General features: G+C 44.6%; 1 protein-coding gene across 2 annotated transcripts in view; it reads right to left on the reverse strand.

The window, feature by feature from the left end:
* Positions 1–4305: 4305 nt before the first annotated feature.
* DOCK8 (dedicator of cytokinesis 8) overlaps positions 4306–19009 on the reverse strand; it is a 224329-nt gene continuing 209625 nt past the window's right edge. For both annotated transcript variants that reach the window (XM_007182233.3, XM_007182234.2), the window contains exons 45-48: positions 18728–18871; positions 17386–17492; positions 7979–8149; positions 4306–7590 (exon numbers count right to left, since the gene is read on the reverse strand). In XM_007182233.3, coding sequence (XP_007182295.1) covers positions 7530–7590; positions 7979–8149; positions 17386–17492; positions 18728–18871 — 483 coding nt within the window. In that variant the 3' untranslated portion in view covers positions 4306–7529. The remainder of the gene's footprint in view (positions 7591–7978; positions 8150–17385; positions 17493–18727; positions 18872–19009) is intronic.

Raw genomic sequence — 19009 nt, forward strand, 5'->3', positions numbered from 1 at the left:
GGTCTTGTCTCCTCATCTGCAGGAAAGCCTGCCCGGCTTGCCCTCGCCACTGTGTGGGCTTGCCGTGAGATTCAGGGTTCAGGCCGGTGAAAACCAAGCCTGGGCACAGGTGGCGGTTCCTCTCAGGAGACTTTACTAGACATCCCCCCGGCCCCCCCGCCCCACTTCCTCTCACTCTTTCACTCCAGATACGCGTTTAGCTGCACCTTCTGGGTTCCTCCAGTTGGAGGGAACCCAGGAAGGAGATTTTAGCACTGTGCCTATTTCCCATGGTATCACTTTACTTGATTCCCACTTCGACTCCATTATCAGGCAGCTTCACAATTCCTGAGACGAATGGTCCCCAAGCCTCCCCGAATCCCTCCTTGATGCTGTGCAGCAGCTCCCTTTCCCAACTTCCGGCTACTCACCGCCAGACTGAAGCACCTTTCCGCTCCTGACGCCAAAAAAACCCCACAAAAACCACTCGATGCGCGCGCATGCGCATTAACCACGCATGATCCCCCCTCCCCCCACCCCGGGGGGGGGCGTGGGCGTGGCGGGTTGCTTGATTTCTCTAAGCCGCTTTTAAATTGGAACGTTTGCTGGGGCGTCCTGTGCTCAATTCTTGGTGGGTTAGGACCATTGAGTTTCCTAATCAATTTCTGGGCTCCACGCAATCCTTTTTAACTTTTTGCTTGATATGCATCTGGAGACATTCGCGTCCGGGCTGCAAAGCTGGAGCCGATGGAGTGGATGGAGCAGGCAGACAGACCCTGGGCTTCTCAAAGAGCAACGTCAGCTTAGTTATTCCAGATCCGTCCTGGCTGCCTAGTCCTCTTTTTCTTCTTTCTTACTGTAAGGGAAACTTGCCGCTCAGTAGCTTTGTTTCCAGTGGAAGTCGGTGTGCTTTGATACCCTCCGGGAGCATTTACAGGCGGGGGACACAGGTGGGCTGTTGGAATCCGTGTATTTACCTTCTAGAGGAATGCACTGGAGACACGCTGCACTAGAGGAGAAGGGAAGCCAGGTCAGATTGGCTTTCCAGGCGCCCCTGTGTGCCCTCTCCGTTCCACCGATTCCTTTTCTTCTTCTACCCTGAAGGCCCTTGCTTTTGGCCTTGGCCAGACCATGGAAACTGACACTGCAAGTTGAATAGACCAGGCATTTATTTTCTGATAAATCAGGCCTCTGTCCTGCCTGCACCTTTTGGCCTGCTTTTGATAAATGTTGCCAGCAGTGAATACAACATGTGGGGTTCTGGCTAAACTTTCTGGAGGTGTCAATTGTAAATAGTGTTTCCTTACATTTGGGGCAGCACTTTGGAGTTTCCAAAACATGCTCCATGCAGTAATTGTCTCATTGGATTTCCTCAGCAGGCTGGGAGAAGATGGAGCAACTCACCCCTATTCTGCAGTGAAAAACCCTGAAGCTCAGAGAGGTAGAGTGACTTGGGCACAGTTGCAGGACTAGAAAGTACAATAGAAGAATAAGAAACCAGGACTTCTGATCCTTGGTCTAGAAACTTTTGGCAGTCACAGTCTTTGTTTTTTTTTTGTTTTTTTTTTTTAATCTTACTAATTACCCTGATAATCCTGTTGGATAAGAGAACAATTTGTTCATCCATGTCATGTTCTCTTGTTGCATAAAGGAAATGATAAGGGACAAGAGAGCTGATTTCTCAGCTGTATCCTTTAGAGCTCTACCACCTTGCTAATCACTCCCTTATCCTGGATACCAGTGATTTGCCATCTTCCAAACGTGTGGGGAAAATAGTAAAGGTGAAAGCCATTTAGCTGCCAAGCTAATGCCACAAAGATCATCATCAGACCAGGAACTGGGTTGGGCTCAGTAGCATCATTCCAGAGAGAGCACTGCTCCCCCAAGACGTGCTGCAGCATCAAGGCCTTAAGGATCAGGAACGTGGACAGCTCTCCAAACAGTTTTCAGCCAAGGCTACGCTACGTTTCCTTCAGTAATCCCATGGCAGAAAATGCAGTGACCATCAGAGCTCTGGCTTTTTAATCAGGCTCTGTGATTCTTACTAAGGATAAGGTCTAGGGTGATTCAAGGGAAAACAGCAGAAAAGGGGGAAAAATCCTCTTAACTCTTGCCCATGCATTCATAATAGGTAAAGTCAAGAGGGAGTAGAAGGCCATTCCTCCGGGGCTAGTTGACCTTAATTGTCTGTCCTCTGTTAGGTGCTTTTAGCCGAGAGATACAGAAGAGGAACAGTCTGACAGAAGTCATCCCTGATGGCCACCTTCATTCAGTACTTTGGTCATTTACAAATATTCATTGAGTGCCCACTATGGCCCAGGCCCTGAGGATACCATGATGAGAGACACAATTTTGATGCTTGACTTTTTTTTTTATTTTATAAATTTATTTATGTTTTTGGCTGCGTTGGGTCTTCATTGCTGCATGCAGGCTTTAGTTGCAGCGAGCAGGGGCTACTCTGGGTTGCGGTGCGCGGGCTTCTCATTGTGGTGGCTTCTCTTGTTGTGGATCATGGGCTCCAGGCGAGCGGGCTTCAGTAGTTGTGGCACTTGGGCTTCAGTAATTGTTGCATGTGGGCTCAGCAGTCGTGGCTCGCGGGCTCTAGAGCGCAGGCTCAGTAGTTGTGGTGCGCGGGCTTAGTTGCTCCGCGGCATGTGGGATCTTCCCGGACCAGGGCTCGAACCTGTGTCCCCTGCCTTGGCAGGCGGATTTGTCACCACTGCGCCACCAGGGAAGCCCGATGCTTGACTTTTTCCACTCAAACCTACCATAACTTATTCTATTTCCCTGTTGCTCTCACTTTTCTCCCAGTGCCCTTCCCAGCTGAGTTCTGATTCCTGGTCATTTGTGTCATTTTTGGCAAGACACTACAGAGGATGTATTACTGGTACAGCAAAACCTCCCACTCCCATCTGTCCCAGTCCCCACTCCTTCAGGATAGGATAAGCCCTAAGTCCTCCTTCATGTACCGTATAGCCCTTTCATCTCCCCTTCTAGGGAAGATGCTTCCAGGTCAATGGTTGTGAACATGATATGAAATAAACTGTAATCCTGATCTCCATAGACGTTCCTTCTTCTGAATGCATTTACTTTAAAGCAATGTTCTGCAGGGAGCCCCCATGGTTTGTTAGGCTTCTTTTTCCCTTTCTTCCTGGTTCCCTGGGGAACCACCGCCCCCTCTCTTGCTAGCCCTGTGGTTTGAGTTGATATTCATCCTGCTTCTCCTTAGAGGGGAGAACCTTGTTTAGCCTGAGCCATTCCAATCAGAGTGAACCCAGAGAATTTGCCTGGGAATTCTGGAACATAGAATCTCTTTTCTTTGTGGAGCTTGGTGGTATGAAGTTGTGAGGCTCAGGATTGCCTCTGTCATGACGGATGAGCCTGGAATTTCCAGGGACCACTGTTGAAAGCCTGGGGATGGAGCCAAACAAGAGAAAGCAGAGAAGAAAAATGGGCCCAGGACATGGTGGGTAGGCCCTGAATGCAGCTGGGTCTGAACCAATTCTACCTCTGGGTTAATCTGTGAAGTGAACCAATTAACTCCACTACCCTCTTTGAAAACACTAATTTGAGTTTGGTTTTCTGGTCCTTACAAAAGATTGCCAACGAAGAACTACCCTTAGGCTAAGGCTTCCCAAACAGTGTGCCACGGTGCACCTGTGAGCTTGCTTATAGATATTACTTGAGCTTGATGGCCCTAGTCTTTGGGAGGGACTCAGGGCAGCCAGAGTGCCAGGGCTGGTCATCTCTAGAAGCAAGTAGCTTTGTCCATTTATCCCAGTGAGACAACAAATGCAAAATTTTAATGTGCCCCATTATGGTGATTTTAAAATGTGTTCAAAAATTCTTTAACACTCCTCCATTCCAAAGGTAGAGCCTACTTCTCCTCTCCTTGAATGTGGACTGAACTTAGTGCCTTCCTTCTGAAAAATACAATATGGCAGACAAGAGAGAGTATGACTTCTGAGGCTAGGTCATAAAAAGACACTGCCTTGCTTCTCTTGAACTGCTCATCAAAGGGGAAGTCAGCAAGCACTCACGCAGTAGGGGCTGAGGTCCACAAGCAGAAGAACTGAGGCCTCCCATCAATGACCAGCACCAACTTTCCAATGTTATGAATGAGCCACCTTGGAATAGAATCCTCCAGCTTCAGTCAAGCCTTCAGATGATGGCAGCTTTGGCCAATATCTTGATTGCAACTTCATGCAAGACCTTAAATCAGACTGCCCAACTAAACTCATCCTAATCCACAGGAACTGGGTGAGATATTGTTTATTGTTGTGTTAAGCTAATGAGTTTGGGGGCTATTTGTTATGCCTCAATAGATAACATTTATACCCAGAATGTGAAAAAGGTTGGGAAACACTGTGGACATACCCAGCATTCTGGAATATAATAGAACATTTAGTTTTAGTTTTTTGGTTTTTGTTTTTTAAATGATACTTAGTCAATAGCAGCTTTACAACATTTGAGATAACAAGCATTTAAAAATACATTCAAAGCAAAACAAAAGCTCCCTGTGTTTGAAAACATACTTGCAAACCACAATTACCAGTGACAGCTCTAAAAGTTTTTTGTTTTACAATTAATCTATTGTCATGGAAAGGACTTCTTACTGAATAGAATTACGGAGTTTAAGACAATGTGTGGCATGACAAACCCAAACAGGTCTATGCAGTATATTCATGTTTCACTTTCATGAGATTCTTAAGAGCTGGTGACAGTTGCACCCTTGACCTTGCTAAAGGAAAAGAGGCAAGAAGCTAATCAGAAGATTTCTCCCATAAACTTTCATTGAAGAGTTTTCCAAAGTAAAATCAAGAGGCCTACCATGGCATAGAGGTTTCTCCAATCTTCAGGATTCAAAAGGCCTCATGTGCTTTACTCTTAGCAATATTTGAAATGCTTCTTTCTTAACCCCGTATTTAGGATACACAATCAGAGGACCAATGCCCAAGTTCTTTGTTTATGCCGTTACTTATGTAAATGCAGCAGTGTCTCCACTTCATTTATAACTGTTACGTAAAGAACAACTAAACTATCTGGAATTGAGAAAAGAGCCAGGGTTAGCCTAGAAAGAGTATGAGCTACACCAGTGTTGACCAGTCCACACTTGCCAACTCCACCAGCTTCACTTCTAGGTAAGCCCGTGGGCTCTCAGTCAGAATTCTGTCTTCCTTACTCTAGACAGTATTCTTCCTACATTGGTTATCTATAGTCTGAGCCCACAGATCAGAGGCATCACGTTATAAAAGTTGGAAGCTTCTAGAGTTGTACCATCCAATACAGTAGCCACTAGCCACATGTGGCTGTTGAACACCTGAAATGTGGCTGGACTTAATTGAGATTAAGTGTAAAGTGTAAAATCTCTAAATATAAAACACATACATACAGATTTTGAAGACACAGTATGAAAAAAAGAATGTAAAATACCTCATTAATAATTTTTCATATTAATTACATGTTGAATTGATAATATTTTGTATATATTGGGTTAAATGAAATGTATTATTAAAATTACTGTCACCTGTTTCTTTTCCTGATTTTTTTTTTTAATGTGCCCACTAGAAAATTTAAAATGACATATGTGGCTTGTATTATATTTCTACTGCACAGTGCTGGTCCAGAAGCTGGCCTACTCACACTCATTCATTCATTTAATTATTCAGCTTATGCTTATTAAATGTCTTCTGTGTGTTGAGTTCTGGGCTAGGGGATAGGAATGCAACAGTGAACACAGCCTTTGCACTTGTGAAGCAAGTGGTACCCACTGCGGTATAAGAGAGACTGAAATCAAAAGTGACAACACGTATCTAAAAGCAAGGGACATTTAATCCGGAATATTTTAGGTCATAGGATTATTAGGGCTTTTAGAGTTAAAAGCCAGGTCTACATTACTTACCACCTAAGGCTTATTGTTTGAAGGCAAAATATAATAGGTGTTGATAATAATGGCCACCCTGGAGTCACTCAGGAAAGGTTACCTTCCACAGGGTCTGTTCTAGTCTGCTGTGTATTATGGCTACACATACAGATGCTCTTCCTCTCTAAACTAAGAGGCTTTGACAATGTTGTTTGACCTTGGTCTCACCCAGTGTCTCCCACACAGAAGACACTAAACAACACATGGAATTAAAATATGTCATGCGTACTCATTTAAGAAAACAAACATATCATATACTTAGAAAGAGTTCTGCCCCAAATGCCTAAAAAACAAAAAGTTTGCCCCTTAAACTAGTAAGCTTTAGTAATTTAAAAACAAAACAAAATGGTTCTCTTTCAGAATATAAATTCATGCATACCTGATGGTGTAAACAAAAAGTTCTGGAATATCCAAATTAAATTCTCTCTCATGACCACCAAGATTAAATATTATATACGAGGTGTGACCCTGGATAGCACTGTTTGACCAAGGCCATGATCATGCATCTTTCTTCTTCTCTGAAATGCTTTACAAAAGAGTCATGAGTTGTCGAAATAAAAAACACGAGTTGCAAAGGGGAACATTTTGCTTGCAATTCTTATTACATTTTTAGTACCAGTCAAGGTAATCAGTCATATGAAAAAATATATAACTTAATTCTCAAATAATAACTTTGTTCATCTTCCTCCTAAAGTACACTGTCCAAAGAATCCTGAATATATTCTTTAGTTGATGTGCACATGCTGACGGACAGCACAATGTTCAGAAATGAAAGTAGAAATATTATTCTTTTATAAAAATAAACTTGGTCCCAGAGAGGATGAGAAAAAGAGTGAGCAAGAGAGAGCATAAGAAAAAACGCAAAGCTTTAGAGGAGAATTGTTTCGATTTAAGTAACTGCAGCATCTGCAACTTCGGGGGGGTCGCTCAGAGTACCATGTATCTCCTAACTCAGTGCTTCGAGTGGGCTCCTCTATAAATGCATGTTAAATTAACCACCTAATAGAACAATAAAGCAAAAATAACTATACAACAATTAGTCCACCGTTACCAAACGGGTAACAAGTTCACAAACAATTAATCGATCCCCACATTTCCAGCCTTCATGATCTTATTTCTAGTAAGGCCTCCCCTCACAGTTTTATTGGAAATGTTTTGTACTCCAGCAAGGTCACCCTCCTTTCCCATAAAGAGGGGAGGAGAGAAGTTCACTCTGAATAGGTTGGTGGACAACTTGTCCATTTTCCCTTGGGCAATTTGGGTTTATCTAAATACAGGTTAAATTCAAATACAGGCGGGAGGAAGTCATCAGTTCCTGACCACTCAGCAGGTGATGCTGTTTATGCTTTGTTTTGCACAATTATGCGAAAAAACATGGCTTAATAAATACACAGGCACCCCTGATTAACCATCCTCCACCACCTCCATCCCCCAAATGCCCCAGGATCTGCTCAGACCCCATTTGGGTGTAATTTCCATGGTCACTTGCATCCCAAAGCTTCCAGAGTGCTGTCTGGTCAAGGAGCATGTGGCATGTCCTGTGCGGCAAATGTCCTGTTTTAAGTTCCAGCGGGTCCTTCTCCAGGGTCACAGGGCCTCCAGTCTTCATGGGTGAAGAGAGCTTTTCTTAGCTGCCCTGTGACAACTGGGTTTCACATTTCCTAAAACTAGATCTGTGGAAGGAGTCTCTGAAATTAAGAAGGGAGAGAGAACAGAAGTAAGAAACATCAGTTAGCCTTTTAAAGAGGAAAATCACTCGCTAGAAAAGCACATCAATCATGGAGGAAGTAAGTAAATATGGGAAAGTGCGGCCATGCCTTCACGCTGTGCAGGAAGAAATACAGGCAGTAATTCGGCCCTGGGAAGACGGCTGGCAGAAGGCCGCATGGAGGGGCCCCGGAGAGGTCAAGGAGAAGGCGCAGGAGGAGCGGGATGCAAGCAGAGCAGATCACGCTTGGGTGGCTTCTCTGATTCCAGGGCCCGCTCCCACACCCAGAGGTTCTGCAGTTCTGATTGCTGGGCCTCAAGCGCTATCCTTTATCCTCTGGGAAGACGCCTCCCCTGCCCTCTTCTTACCTCTTATGACTGTCAACTCTGAATATCGGCTTGTAGAGTTCTGGAATTTTCCGCTCTATCATTGGCCTGAGGTTCTCTCTCAGCTTGTTGTAGTTCTTTTTGAGTTCCAGCTGGTACTCCCTCTGGTCTGCCGTGATGAGACGCTTGTTTTTCTCTACTGCTTCACCGCATCTGAGATGCAAATATCAGGGTGGGGAGAAAATGAGGTTGCATTTCATACGAGTTTGAAGTGCTTACGAATTTTATATATTTAACTAATTTAATCTTTACAAAAATTTATGAGGTCGGCTATTATCACCCTCACACCTCAGGTGAAGAAACTAAGGCACGGAAAGCTTAAGTAACTCGCTTCATGTCACAAAGTCAATAAGCTGCAAAGCCAGCTCCAGTCTCTCCCATGCAGTATGGTATGTACTAAAGAAGAAAATCATGTTATTCAAACATGATGAAGCCTTGCCTTTTATTTTATACTGTTCTATCCAAGGGAACTTACAAATCAACAAATCTTGAAGGGACAACATAATGGCTGAAACTTAGCTGACGTACAATGATTAGTAATGATTCTGTTTTCCTTCAGATGAATAGGATTCTCATGATCAACATGGTTTAAACTGTTTTCTTAATAGTGGTGCTAGATTTGGATTGTGTTATGGGGATACCCAGGCCTTGCTACCAAATCCTCCCTATTACCACTGAACACATGCAGCTATGGGGCAGGGGGAAGCTACCTGGCCTAGGCAACATTAAACCTACGGCCATAGCTTCATGATGGAATCAGCCTGCTGTAGAAGAACGGCTTGATTTAATTCACCCTGGAAGCCAAAAGCAGGCCCTTAACTGGATTTTCACCTGTCTTTTAAGTTTGACATTAACTGAAGCAAACTGTAGGATACCAAAGGTTACATATCAAAGGTTTCAGGGAAGAGGTAGGAAGGGGAGGTATATAGCCTTTGAATCCTGAGAAATCTACATCACCCCTTATTATTTTTTTATTGCCTCTTAACTAACAATTATGAGCTACCACAATGTGTAAAATGAAATCAGTTTCTTCAAGGAGACTTCAAGGACCAGTTTTGTAACACTGGCAGACAAGAGACCTGCAAGAGCGAACTGCTAACTTGGGGATGGCTACTCTGCAAACTTTGGAAGAAGCAACTATACTCTCTGTGATCTTTGTTATCAGAAGACATAATAGCTATAGATATATATAGTGTTTTTGTTTTTTAGTATAGCTTTTAGCGCTTATTATCATTGGTGGATTTGTTTTTTGGTTTGGTTGCTTTCTTTCTTTTTTTTATTACTTTAAATTTTTAAATATTTTTATATAGTGTTTTAAAAAGACATATATTAATAGGTGGAGCGAATTTTTGTAACTTTATATTTTAACAAATTTTATAACATAAAATTGTTTCATAGACATTTTCTGTATTTCTTCCTTCCATTTAGATTATTATATTCTCTAGATTTTCTTATTAAAGTTAAAATAACTTCCACTATGTTATTTAAATCCATAAACTAAAGAGAGCCATGCGTTATGTTTCACTCCTAGAGAAGAGCCATATCTCTTGGGAAATGTATACAGGATCATATAACTACATTGCAAATCATTTTTTAAAAATGGTCCTATCTGTAACATTTTCATTAGGTCCACAAACAACTGAACTGTGCAACTTTCACTCAGTGACACCACCATTCCAGACAGCCCCCTCCTTTGCTGCTCCCTTTGTTGATAAGTTCACTGAACACAAGCATTTTCTTACAGTCGATGTGCTGGGATTTTTCAGCAGAGTCCTACAGAAACCAGACTGATGGGGTCTAGAAAGGGCGGGAAGTCGTGCTTCCAGAACATGGTTCCTGGTTTTGCTGGGGGTAACTTTCATAGTCCTCTATCTAAGGTGTCTTTTCTACAGAGAGGGTGGTCATGCAGCCCTCCCCCTCTGCATCTCTTGCCCTCCCTTCTCTGTGATGCTCCTTCAGCACAGCTCACATATCAGTCCCTCAGTATGGCCAAAAAATTGCTAGTTGCTTCATCAACAACCATTCCCTCTCTTGCTTAGTAGCAGAACTCCAGGTGGTATACCCACCTGGAAAATTACATTCCCTAGCCTCCCTTATAAATAGGGATGGCTGATGAGCTATAAGATGAAGTCACTAGGAAAGCTCTTTAAAGGGGTGTAGCCTTTTGCTCTTTCCTCATTTCTATTCCTGATACCTGCCTAGGATGTGGTTGTGATGGCCAGAGCCTTAGCAGCCATTTTGTGACTATGAGGATGGATCTACTATAACCAGGATAGCAAAGCAAAAGAATGGAAAGAGCCAGGGTCTCTGATGACTTTATGTGACCACCACACAGCTCTGGGATGCCTATCTCTGATCTTGTTTTATATGAGAGAAAAATAATTTTCTATCTAATTTAAGACACTCTTAATTCCATTCTGTTACTGCCAACTGAATGTACTTCCTAGAGAGAACAGGCTCTGGAGCTGGAGTGCTCACCTCTGAATCCTGCTTTGCTACTTATTGGCTTTGTGACATTAGACAAGTTACTTAAGCTTTTCCATGCCTTAGTTTCTTCACCTGTGACATGATGGCGATAATAGCCTACCTCATAAATTTTTATAAAGATTAAAGGAATTAAACATATAAAATGCTTAGAATAGTACTGGTACATAGCTAAAACCTAGAACACTTATTGTTATTATTATTATTGTTACTATTCCTGATAGACCCAGTCTGAGTGCAGAAACTATTTGTTCTATATAAGAATGATGATGGAATGTCAGAGATTTTATATTCCAGTCCCTTTTTTTTCATAGTTGATGAAACTAAGATGCAAAGAGATGAAGTGCCCTGTCCAGAGTCATACACCTTTGGGAACAGCAAAGGTGGATGTAAATCCAGGATCCTGTTGCTCCCAGGCTGATGTCTCATCAGCCCCACTGTGTGTTATGGTACAAACCTTACAGAGGCACACAAGTCATGGGCAGACAATGTCTATATTTAAATCAGGTTAAGTCTGTTTCCTATGTAAATCAATCTGATTTCTACTTGCCCCATAATGTTATATTCATCAATCACTTCATATGTGCCAAGTCCTGTTCTAAGCTCTCTGAATTGACTCTTTTGATACTAACTTTAAGAGGTAGTTACTATTTTATTCCCATTTTACAGTTGGGGAAACTAAGGTTGGGTAACTAGCCCAAGGTCACACAGCTAGTTAAGGCAGAGTAGATATTATTTATTTATTTACTTATTGTTTTATCTCTGGCTGTGTTGGGTCTTCGTTGCTGCACACGGGCTTTCTCTAGTTGCAGCGAGCGGGGGCTACTCTTTGTTGCAGTGCATGGGCTTCTCATTGTGGTGCCTTCCCTTGTTGCGGAGCACAGGCTCTAGGCGCATGGGCTTCAGTAGTTGTGGCATGCGGGCTCAGTAGTTGTGGCACGCAGGCTCAGTTGCTCTGTGGCATGTGGGATCTTCCCGGACCAGGGATCAAACCCGTGTCCCCTGTAGTGGCAGGCGGACTCCTAACTACTGTGCTACCAGGGAAGTCCCAGAGTGAATATTTGAAGCCAGGCAACTGGGCCCGAGAGCCCACACTCATAACCCCAACACCACAAATGCTGCCTAGGAAAGACCCTGACCCTTCCAGCTAGAATCCAGGCATATGGCCTTGGTCTCAAGTTGGAACTATTCTCTCTGGAGTCCCAATTTGTAGTATTCTGCCTTTCTCAGCTTCTTCCTGGTAACACTTTAGCAAGTCTCCACCTAAGGTCCAGTGAAAAAACACAGCTGCTGGAGTGAGAGGAGAGATACCGGAGAAACTGAGGGATTGGCTCCCCACCTCCTCCCGTGACTGGAGTGATATATATGCTCCAGGCCCTTTACGTTAAGGAAGGATTACTTGGGGGCAGGGTACCAAAGGAACATCTGGCCTTTCCACAGGAAGAGCTGCAGTGGATGTGAGGGTCCCCTGGTCAGAGCCACCTCGGCTGGCACCTCCCAGTGGCTTTCTCCAGCGCTGTCCCCTGCATTTCCTCCCTCCCAGCCCGACCTCTACCAAACCCCAGATCCCAAGGGCAGCCGGTCTCAATGGAAGGCTAGCCTAATTCCTGGTTCTGCCACTTACTTGCTGTGTGACCTTGGGCTAATCGTGGTCTCCTTCACCCGCACTTCCTTCATCTATAAAGTGGGTTTATGAGGATGAAACGGTGTCGGGCGTGTGAGGACCTGGCCGAGCGGCTGCGGGAGGAGTGCTGTGCAGGCGGCGTGGCCTGCCTCTCCTGGAGCGCAGCGGGGGGAGACGGCCCAACAGGAGCACTGTCCTGGGTGCCCCCGCGGCTGCCAGTGGGGAGGCGCCTGAGGCTGAAGGCACAGGGCACCACGGGGGCAGGGAGCGCACCCCAGGGCAGACAGGAGCAGCCGCGGCTGGATCCTCCGGCTGTCCCCCTGAGCCCCCTCTACCTCCCTTGGCTGGGCAGCCCCAGAGGGGCCGGCGTGGCTGCCTCCCTTGGGGAAGTCACAGTGGCCCTGCTTCCTCCTCCTAAGGGGGGCGAGATTGGGACTACGGGCTTGGGAAGGTGTCCAGTCTCGAGTCTGACACCTGGAAGCAGGTTCTGAGGACCTGCTGAACACCCCAGAACCCAGGCGGGGGGTGGGGTCCGCCTAGATCAGACTCTAGGCTAGTCTCTAGGGCCCGACTCACATTACGCTGTCTTCCGCCTCCTTGGGCCCTGGGCTTCTGTCCTGAGGAGTTACAGAGGCCTGTGGTCCCGACGATCGCACACTATTCTCGAATTCACAGTCAGCCCAGACACCCTCCCACGCAGTGCCCTGGCCCTGAAGTGAGAGCCCCGTCAAGCCCTGAGGACCGAGACCTTGTTCAAGAGAACCGGGGGTGGAGGCGCGCTAAGAGAGGAGGACAGGATGGCACTGTAATGGAAATGGATTTTTTCTCTTGAGAATGGTTGCAGAAGGGGTGGGAGGGGGAAGCCACGTGCACGTGTGCATGCGTGTGTGTGTGTGTGTGTGTATGTGCTGCTCCACTTGGCTCTCAGTTTTCCACCCAGCCTCCTAGGCCCACTAAGACAGGTCTCTGTGACCTGGAAAAGGGACACAAGTCCTTCATATGTCCCTGCTATGGACCTGCTCCCGAGCAACCTCTCGTAATGTTTCAGGCTTCGTTTTCCCACCAAATACTCAGATCGCTTTTCACCTACTGCTTCTGTTTCCACCCACGCTACACACAGTTGGTTTTCCTTAGGCCACTTGGGCAAATTCCCTCTCCTTCCTCTTCACAGACCTTAACTCCCGTTAAGGCTCTATGACCATTTATGCGGTGGAACTCTACTGACGTATCTGAAACTATGTCCCTTAAAGGCAACCTGGGCCTGGTGCCATTGAGTCCTGCTATCTTTTCTTTAAATATAAAAATGAACTTAAAAATCACTTAGTCTTTATAGGAATGAGAAAGTTCACGTGTTATGGACTGAAGGTTTGTGTCCCCCCCAAAATTCACATGTGACCTCCATGTGATGGGATTTGGAGGTGGGGGCCTTTAGGAAGAATGAAGGTTTAAATTAGGCCATGAGAGTGGGACCCACATGATGGGATTAGTGCCCTTGTAGAAAGAGACCAGAGAGCTGTCTTCTTCGTCTCTCTACCATGTGAAGATACAGTGAGAAGGTGGCCATTTACAAGCCAGCAAGAGGGTTCTCCCTAGGAACTGAATCTGCTGGCACTTTAATCTTGCACTTCCCAGCCTCCAGCACAGCGAGAAATAAATGTCTGTTATTCAGCTACTCAGTCTGTGGTATTTTGCTATAGTGGCCCAAGCTGACTAAGACAGAAATGTAAGAGGAAAATTTAAAACCACAGACTGGCACAGATTGCAGTGTTTAAAATGGTCCGGGTGCTCTGGGGAGCAGAGGAGGGAAACAGTATGTTGTACCTCTCCATCGTGGCTTCTGAAACCCTGAGATGTTTCAGAAGGGGATCCAGGCCCCAACTTGGCAACCATCTGAAGAGCCGCAGGACTGGCTGCATCAGGTGTCAGCGGCAGCAGCTCAGCCTGCCAGGTTCTTTATGGCTTCATCCAGGCCCGCTACAGCTGAGTCACACAGGCCACTGCCCAGGGGCAGGACCCAGCTACAGTGTACCCAGCAAGCGTACATTCCCGTTATTAGCAATCAGCCTTGGAAGGCTCACTTATGTTCACCTTGGAAACCTGGGCTCATCGACCTACAGCCCAAGTCTGCTGAGAAGCCGGAGCTCACTCAAGGCAAAACCGGGAACGGTTTCACCCCCAAACATTTTCCACTCCTGCATCATATCTGCTGATAGCAGGTTCCGGGGAGAAAACACACAGGTGCAAACAACTTGACCAAACAATTCCTCTATTCATTACAAAGCTGTGACTTGCTGATTGGACTTGAGAAGCAATTAAGCAATGGAGGGAAGGAAGGTTTCCTCACCTACTACTTGTACTGAGGGTATGAGTTACAGATCATCACGTTTACCCTTGTAAATATACAGTTTGATTAGGTTTAGTAGATTAATACAGTTATGCAACCTTCACCACAATCTCACCCACTACCTTTGATGCATGTGAAATAAAGTGGAATGAAAGTCACTGTACTTTGACTTTGACAATGAAGTACTGAGCAGAAGTATTGTTTTGCCTGTAGCCTTGTCTCATTTGTACTGGAACTTCATCTTTGCACACAGGTAGCAGGGTGCCTGGCACAAAGTATGGGCTCAATAAGTGTTTGCTGAATGAATGAACTGGCATCTATAGTTGTTCAAAGATGTTAATAGTAATGGCACATTTCCTCTTGTGAAGGGAGGAAAGGGGAGGAAAAAGGGTGAGTGACAGGAGGCAGGACGTGACGCGTGAAGCCCTCGGGGAGGGGGCAGGGAGGAGAAAATGTGAGATGGCGGCAATCAAGCAACCTCTACAGCCTTGCAGCCTCTGCTCAAAGATCGGTCCCATCTGGCAGCTTCAGCAGCACCTGGGAGCTTGTTAGAAATGCAGAGTCTCAGGCCCACCCCAGAACTACTGAATCAGAATCTGCATTTTGACAAGATCCCCCGGTCATTTGTTTTGCACAGTGAAGTTTGAGAAGCGCTGACAGATATTCTTGTGGCATTCCTAGAACAGGGCGGCAACCCACCCAGCAGGGGGAAGGTAGGACTACAGCCTAGTTTCCCATAGGAATCATTGGAAGGGTTGGAGAACAACGTTGTAAATGGTGAACTTGATTTTGGAAATCCAACATTTTTGCAAGTCATCTGGGGAGAAAGATAACTGCACCATCAAAAGTCTAACAATACATGACTTTGTTAAAGGATCATCCCTAAGAAAATCCATTTCCTTTTGTGTATCTTGCCTGAGACTAGTTTTACTCAGCTTTGGTTTTCTTTGTAGTCACTTGTCCTGGGGCTGGAAGCTAATTAGAAAATGCATGTTCGTTAGGGATTTTATAAGGACACTTTAACTAAAAAATCACTTCTCTTAGCAAGCTTCCTTTTACATCTATATTCTATTCAGAGCCCCATTTATCAATAGTGCTGTCTTCCCAGGCTCCCCTCCCTGTGCTGGCGTGCACACAGAATGCACTGCTCTTGCCAGCTCAGAGGAGCCCAGGCGTATCAAGGACACCCCTGCCTCTGTGTCTTGTGCTCCTGTTGGTCCCTTTCCCAGTAATGCCTCTGTCTTCCCGCTGCCCTCTTCCTACCACCTACATACTCAAGACAAGGTTTAAGTGATGTTTTCCCACAAAGCTTTCCCTAGCCACTCCAGACTGCAACTGACTGTTCTTTTCTGAACTCTGTAGCCCTATATTTTGTGTACTCGCCACAGTTCTTAGAACATGCTGCATTGCTTTGTTATTTAGCCAGGTAAAAGTCCTATTGTCAGGAGCAGAGGAATACCCAGCTCCTGTATTCCTACAACTACTATCATACCTGGGTCCTAGTGTGTGCTCATTAAACATTTCACAGGTCCTTGCAGAGGTCCAGAGAGGCCCGGGCCACTGCCACCTTCATGGGCCTTTCACAATAACTTCACTTTATATGAAGATACGTGGAAAGTAAATTGATCTTTAAAAATTCCCCCAATATTTTTCTAGCCTTTTGTTTTATGAAAATGCACTCTTTACTGAAGATTATCTAGATTTTGCGTAATGTCAAAATTGTTATGAAATACAGGAAACAATTCAAATATAAAACATTAATAAATATAATTTCTTTGTGTGCACGTGTATGTATATGCATATGTATAGTGTGCACGCACATAAACAGACACACACACACACACACACCCCTATTACTAAGCAGCTGAGATTCACTGCAGGACAAAGAATGTCTCCTTTATACGTAGCAAATTTACATACGTCTCACCAAAGCCTGTGAAGGAGGAGAACCTCACCTGACACTAGCGTTCTGGTGGGTTTTCACTGAATTTAGCAAACTTTAACTTTTAGCCTCCTTTATCCCCATCTGCCAAGTGAAGATATTCCTACATTTTATATGCTGCTCTAAGATTCTGGGTGAAAAGAAATATTAGTACATGTATTTCTGATGTCCTTCTCTCTTATGGGTGAGGTGCCACCCACATCCTTCATAATCATTCCTTTTAGGGCCACAGGAGTCCCAGTATACCTGTCTGCACTGCAGCAGCTTGCAAGACCTTGTCCCAAGATTCACTTCCTATCCAGCCTGAACAGGCTGCTCTTGGAGCCAGCTCTACTGCAGAATCCAGGAGCAGAGATGACGCTGGTCTGCCAGTGGGAATTGCCATAGAGACGACTGATACCTTTGTAAAATTCTAGTTTTAGAATCTCGTCTCTATCTCTCAATTTGAGGCAGTGTCTTTTACATTTATAAAAATAAGTTATTGTATGATATGGGAAATTACAAAGACTGCCAATGCCAAGAACCTCTCAGGCTCTAATTCATCAGGGGAATATCAGCACATCGAAGGAAGTATGCGCTACTTGGATTCAGAAGACCTGGTTTGAACTCAGCTCTGCTACTAACTTGCTGTGTGACCTTAAGTAAAATCATTTCCCGTCTCTGAACCTCCATTTCCTCTTTTGTAAAATGAAGATTTATTTTGCAATGTGAGATGATAACTATGAAAGCACCATACAGTTTGTTAGTTACTAGTGCAACTAGTGGTGCACTATGCAGGCTTCTCAAACTTGAGCATGCATCCGAATCCCCCGGAGGACTTGTTAAAATATAGGTTGCTGGGTCCCACCTCTGGAGAGTCTTACTCAGTAGGTCTGATCGGTATCTGAGAATTTTCCTCTCTAGCAAATTTCTCAAGTGATGCTGAAGCTGCTGGCCTGGGGACCACACTTTGAAAACCACTGCTCTACTGAAATCCCAGCCATTTCCCCTCTTACCGCATTATGAATTCTTTAAAGCATAATCTCAACTTGTTGTGATGTCGATAGAGTTTTGGGTCAGCTGGAATTTCAGCCAAAAATACTTGGGCTACTTCCAGTGGTCCCTGATGGGAAAAGTGAAAAACATTACTGATGTTGGAAAGAAAGTGAAATTACTTGGGAGGAAATGTTGGGAGTGAGGTCGTAGTTTGAACATTTAATTTTGTTAGTTTGACCGAAACAAAAAGTCAAGGAAGGTCTTGAACTTCTCAGGAAAATGCTGATTCCTTAGGAGGAGTTTGCAGTTTTAGGAGAATATTCAAAAGTATAAATGTATTTCCTTAATCAAATACTACTAATTACAGATTTTCCTTCATATAGAAAGGTAATATACTACATCAAAGGGTATGTGATTAGAGTTGCTTTTCCGAAAATAGAGATTGTCTTGATCCAGCCATTCATATTCATTTGTCTAGTTGCCCTAGTGGCAAGCACCATTTTGCGTAATTGCTGGCTTGAGTCAGAGATATGCATAGTACATGTGTAATCTATGGTTGTGGGCTTATAAAGTCTTCCATTTTCATTAAAAGATTGGGACTTACAAAAGCAAAAGCTTCCTAATATTTTCTGATCATGGAAATGTAACAAATACTATTTCTGTCCCCTTGATATTATGTGGACAGAGAATTTTTGCTGGGGAGTCCAGTTGTGCCGAGTGAGGAAAGGGTCATGGCACTCATTGAGTTTTTGCGTGTGGAGGTGTGCAGATCTGGTTCTGAAATTAAGGAAGCACACTGGACAGAGAAAACTAAGCTAGTACGCCCTCCATCTGAGGCCGGATTAGTTCCATGCTGAGATCGGAGTTAGAATTCTAATGGATCTGAGAAGATCCAGTCTGTTTTGAAGTGGCCCAAGAAGCCGGTTCCAGGTCACTCCTGCTTAGCAACGCTCCTGGCATACTGGTTTCATCTGGTGACTGACCCAGGGGTTCAATGTCCTAGACCCTTTCCCTTCTCTTCTACAGGCCTTCTCAGATTTATCTCAAGCCTTGCAACAACTCTGCCTAAATTGGGCATGACTAAGCACTCCATCTGGATCATATTGCCAGGACTGGCCCCAACTTCTCCAAAAAATGGTACTCCTTAGACACGGTCCACTCATCTCTAGGGATTCCTTGTCTACCTTGGGTTGTTACGTGAAGCAGAAGGGACCTCCTCAAGCGTTCAGTCTAAGTTTAGGAACATCATTTGTATTTTGATCAGACTCCTCATCGACCTCAAGAAAGGAGGGTGCAGACATATAGTAACAAAAATCAAAATAACAAGAACCAGAGGAGTTGCCACCAGCTGGTTTTGCTTACCTGATTGACAGTAGCTCCGACGGAGCCTTGCAGCACCATCTGAAGCATCTTGGCATCAGGAGGCTCCTGGTTAATGGCAACTGCTAACTGCAGGGTCTTCTTCTTCATATCTTCAATGGCAACTTCGATTGGTGTCAAAACAAACTGAACATAAGACATAAATGTAGGAAAGTCATTGTCAGGTCTTATAAGCCATGGACAAATCTGGAGCTATGACAAAGAGGACACCTGGGTTTGAAGCAGCAGCTAAGAAGGCTTTCAGAGAAATTTAGAATAATCAGG

This window comes from Balaenoptera acutorostrata, chromosome 6 (genome assembly GCF_949987535.1).
Source record: "Balaenoptera acutorostrata chromosome 6, mBalAcu1.1, whole genome shotgun sequence".
Classification (NCBI taxonomy): Eukaryota; Metazoa; Chordata; class Mammalia; order Artiodactyla; family Balaenopteridae; genus Balaenoptera; species Balaenoptera acutorostrata.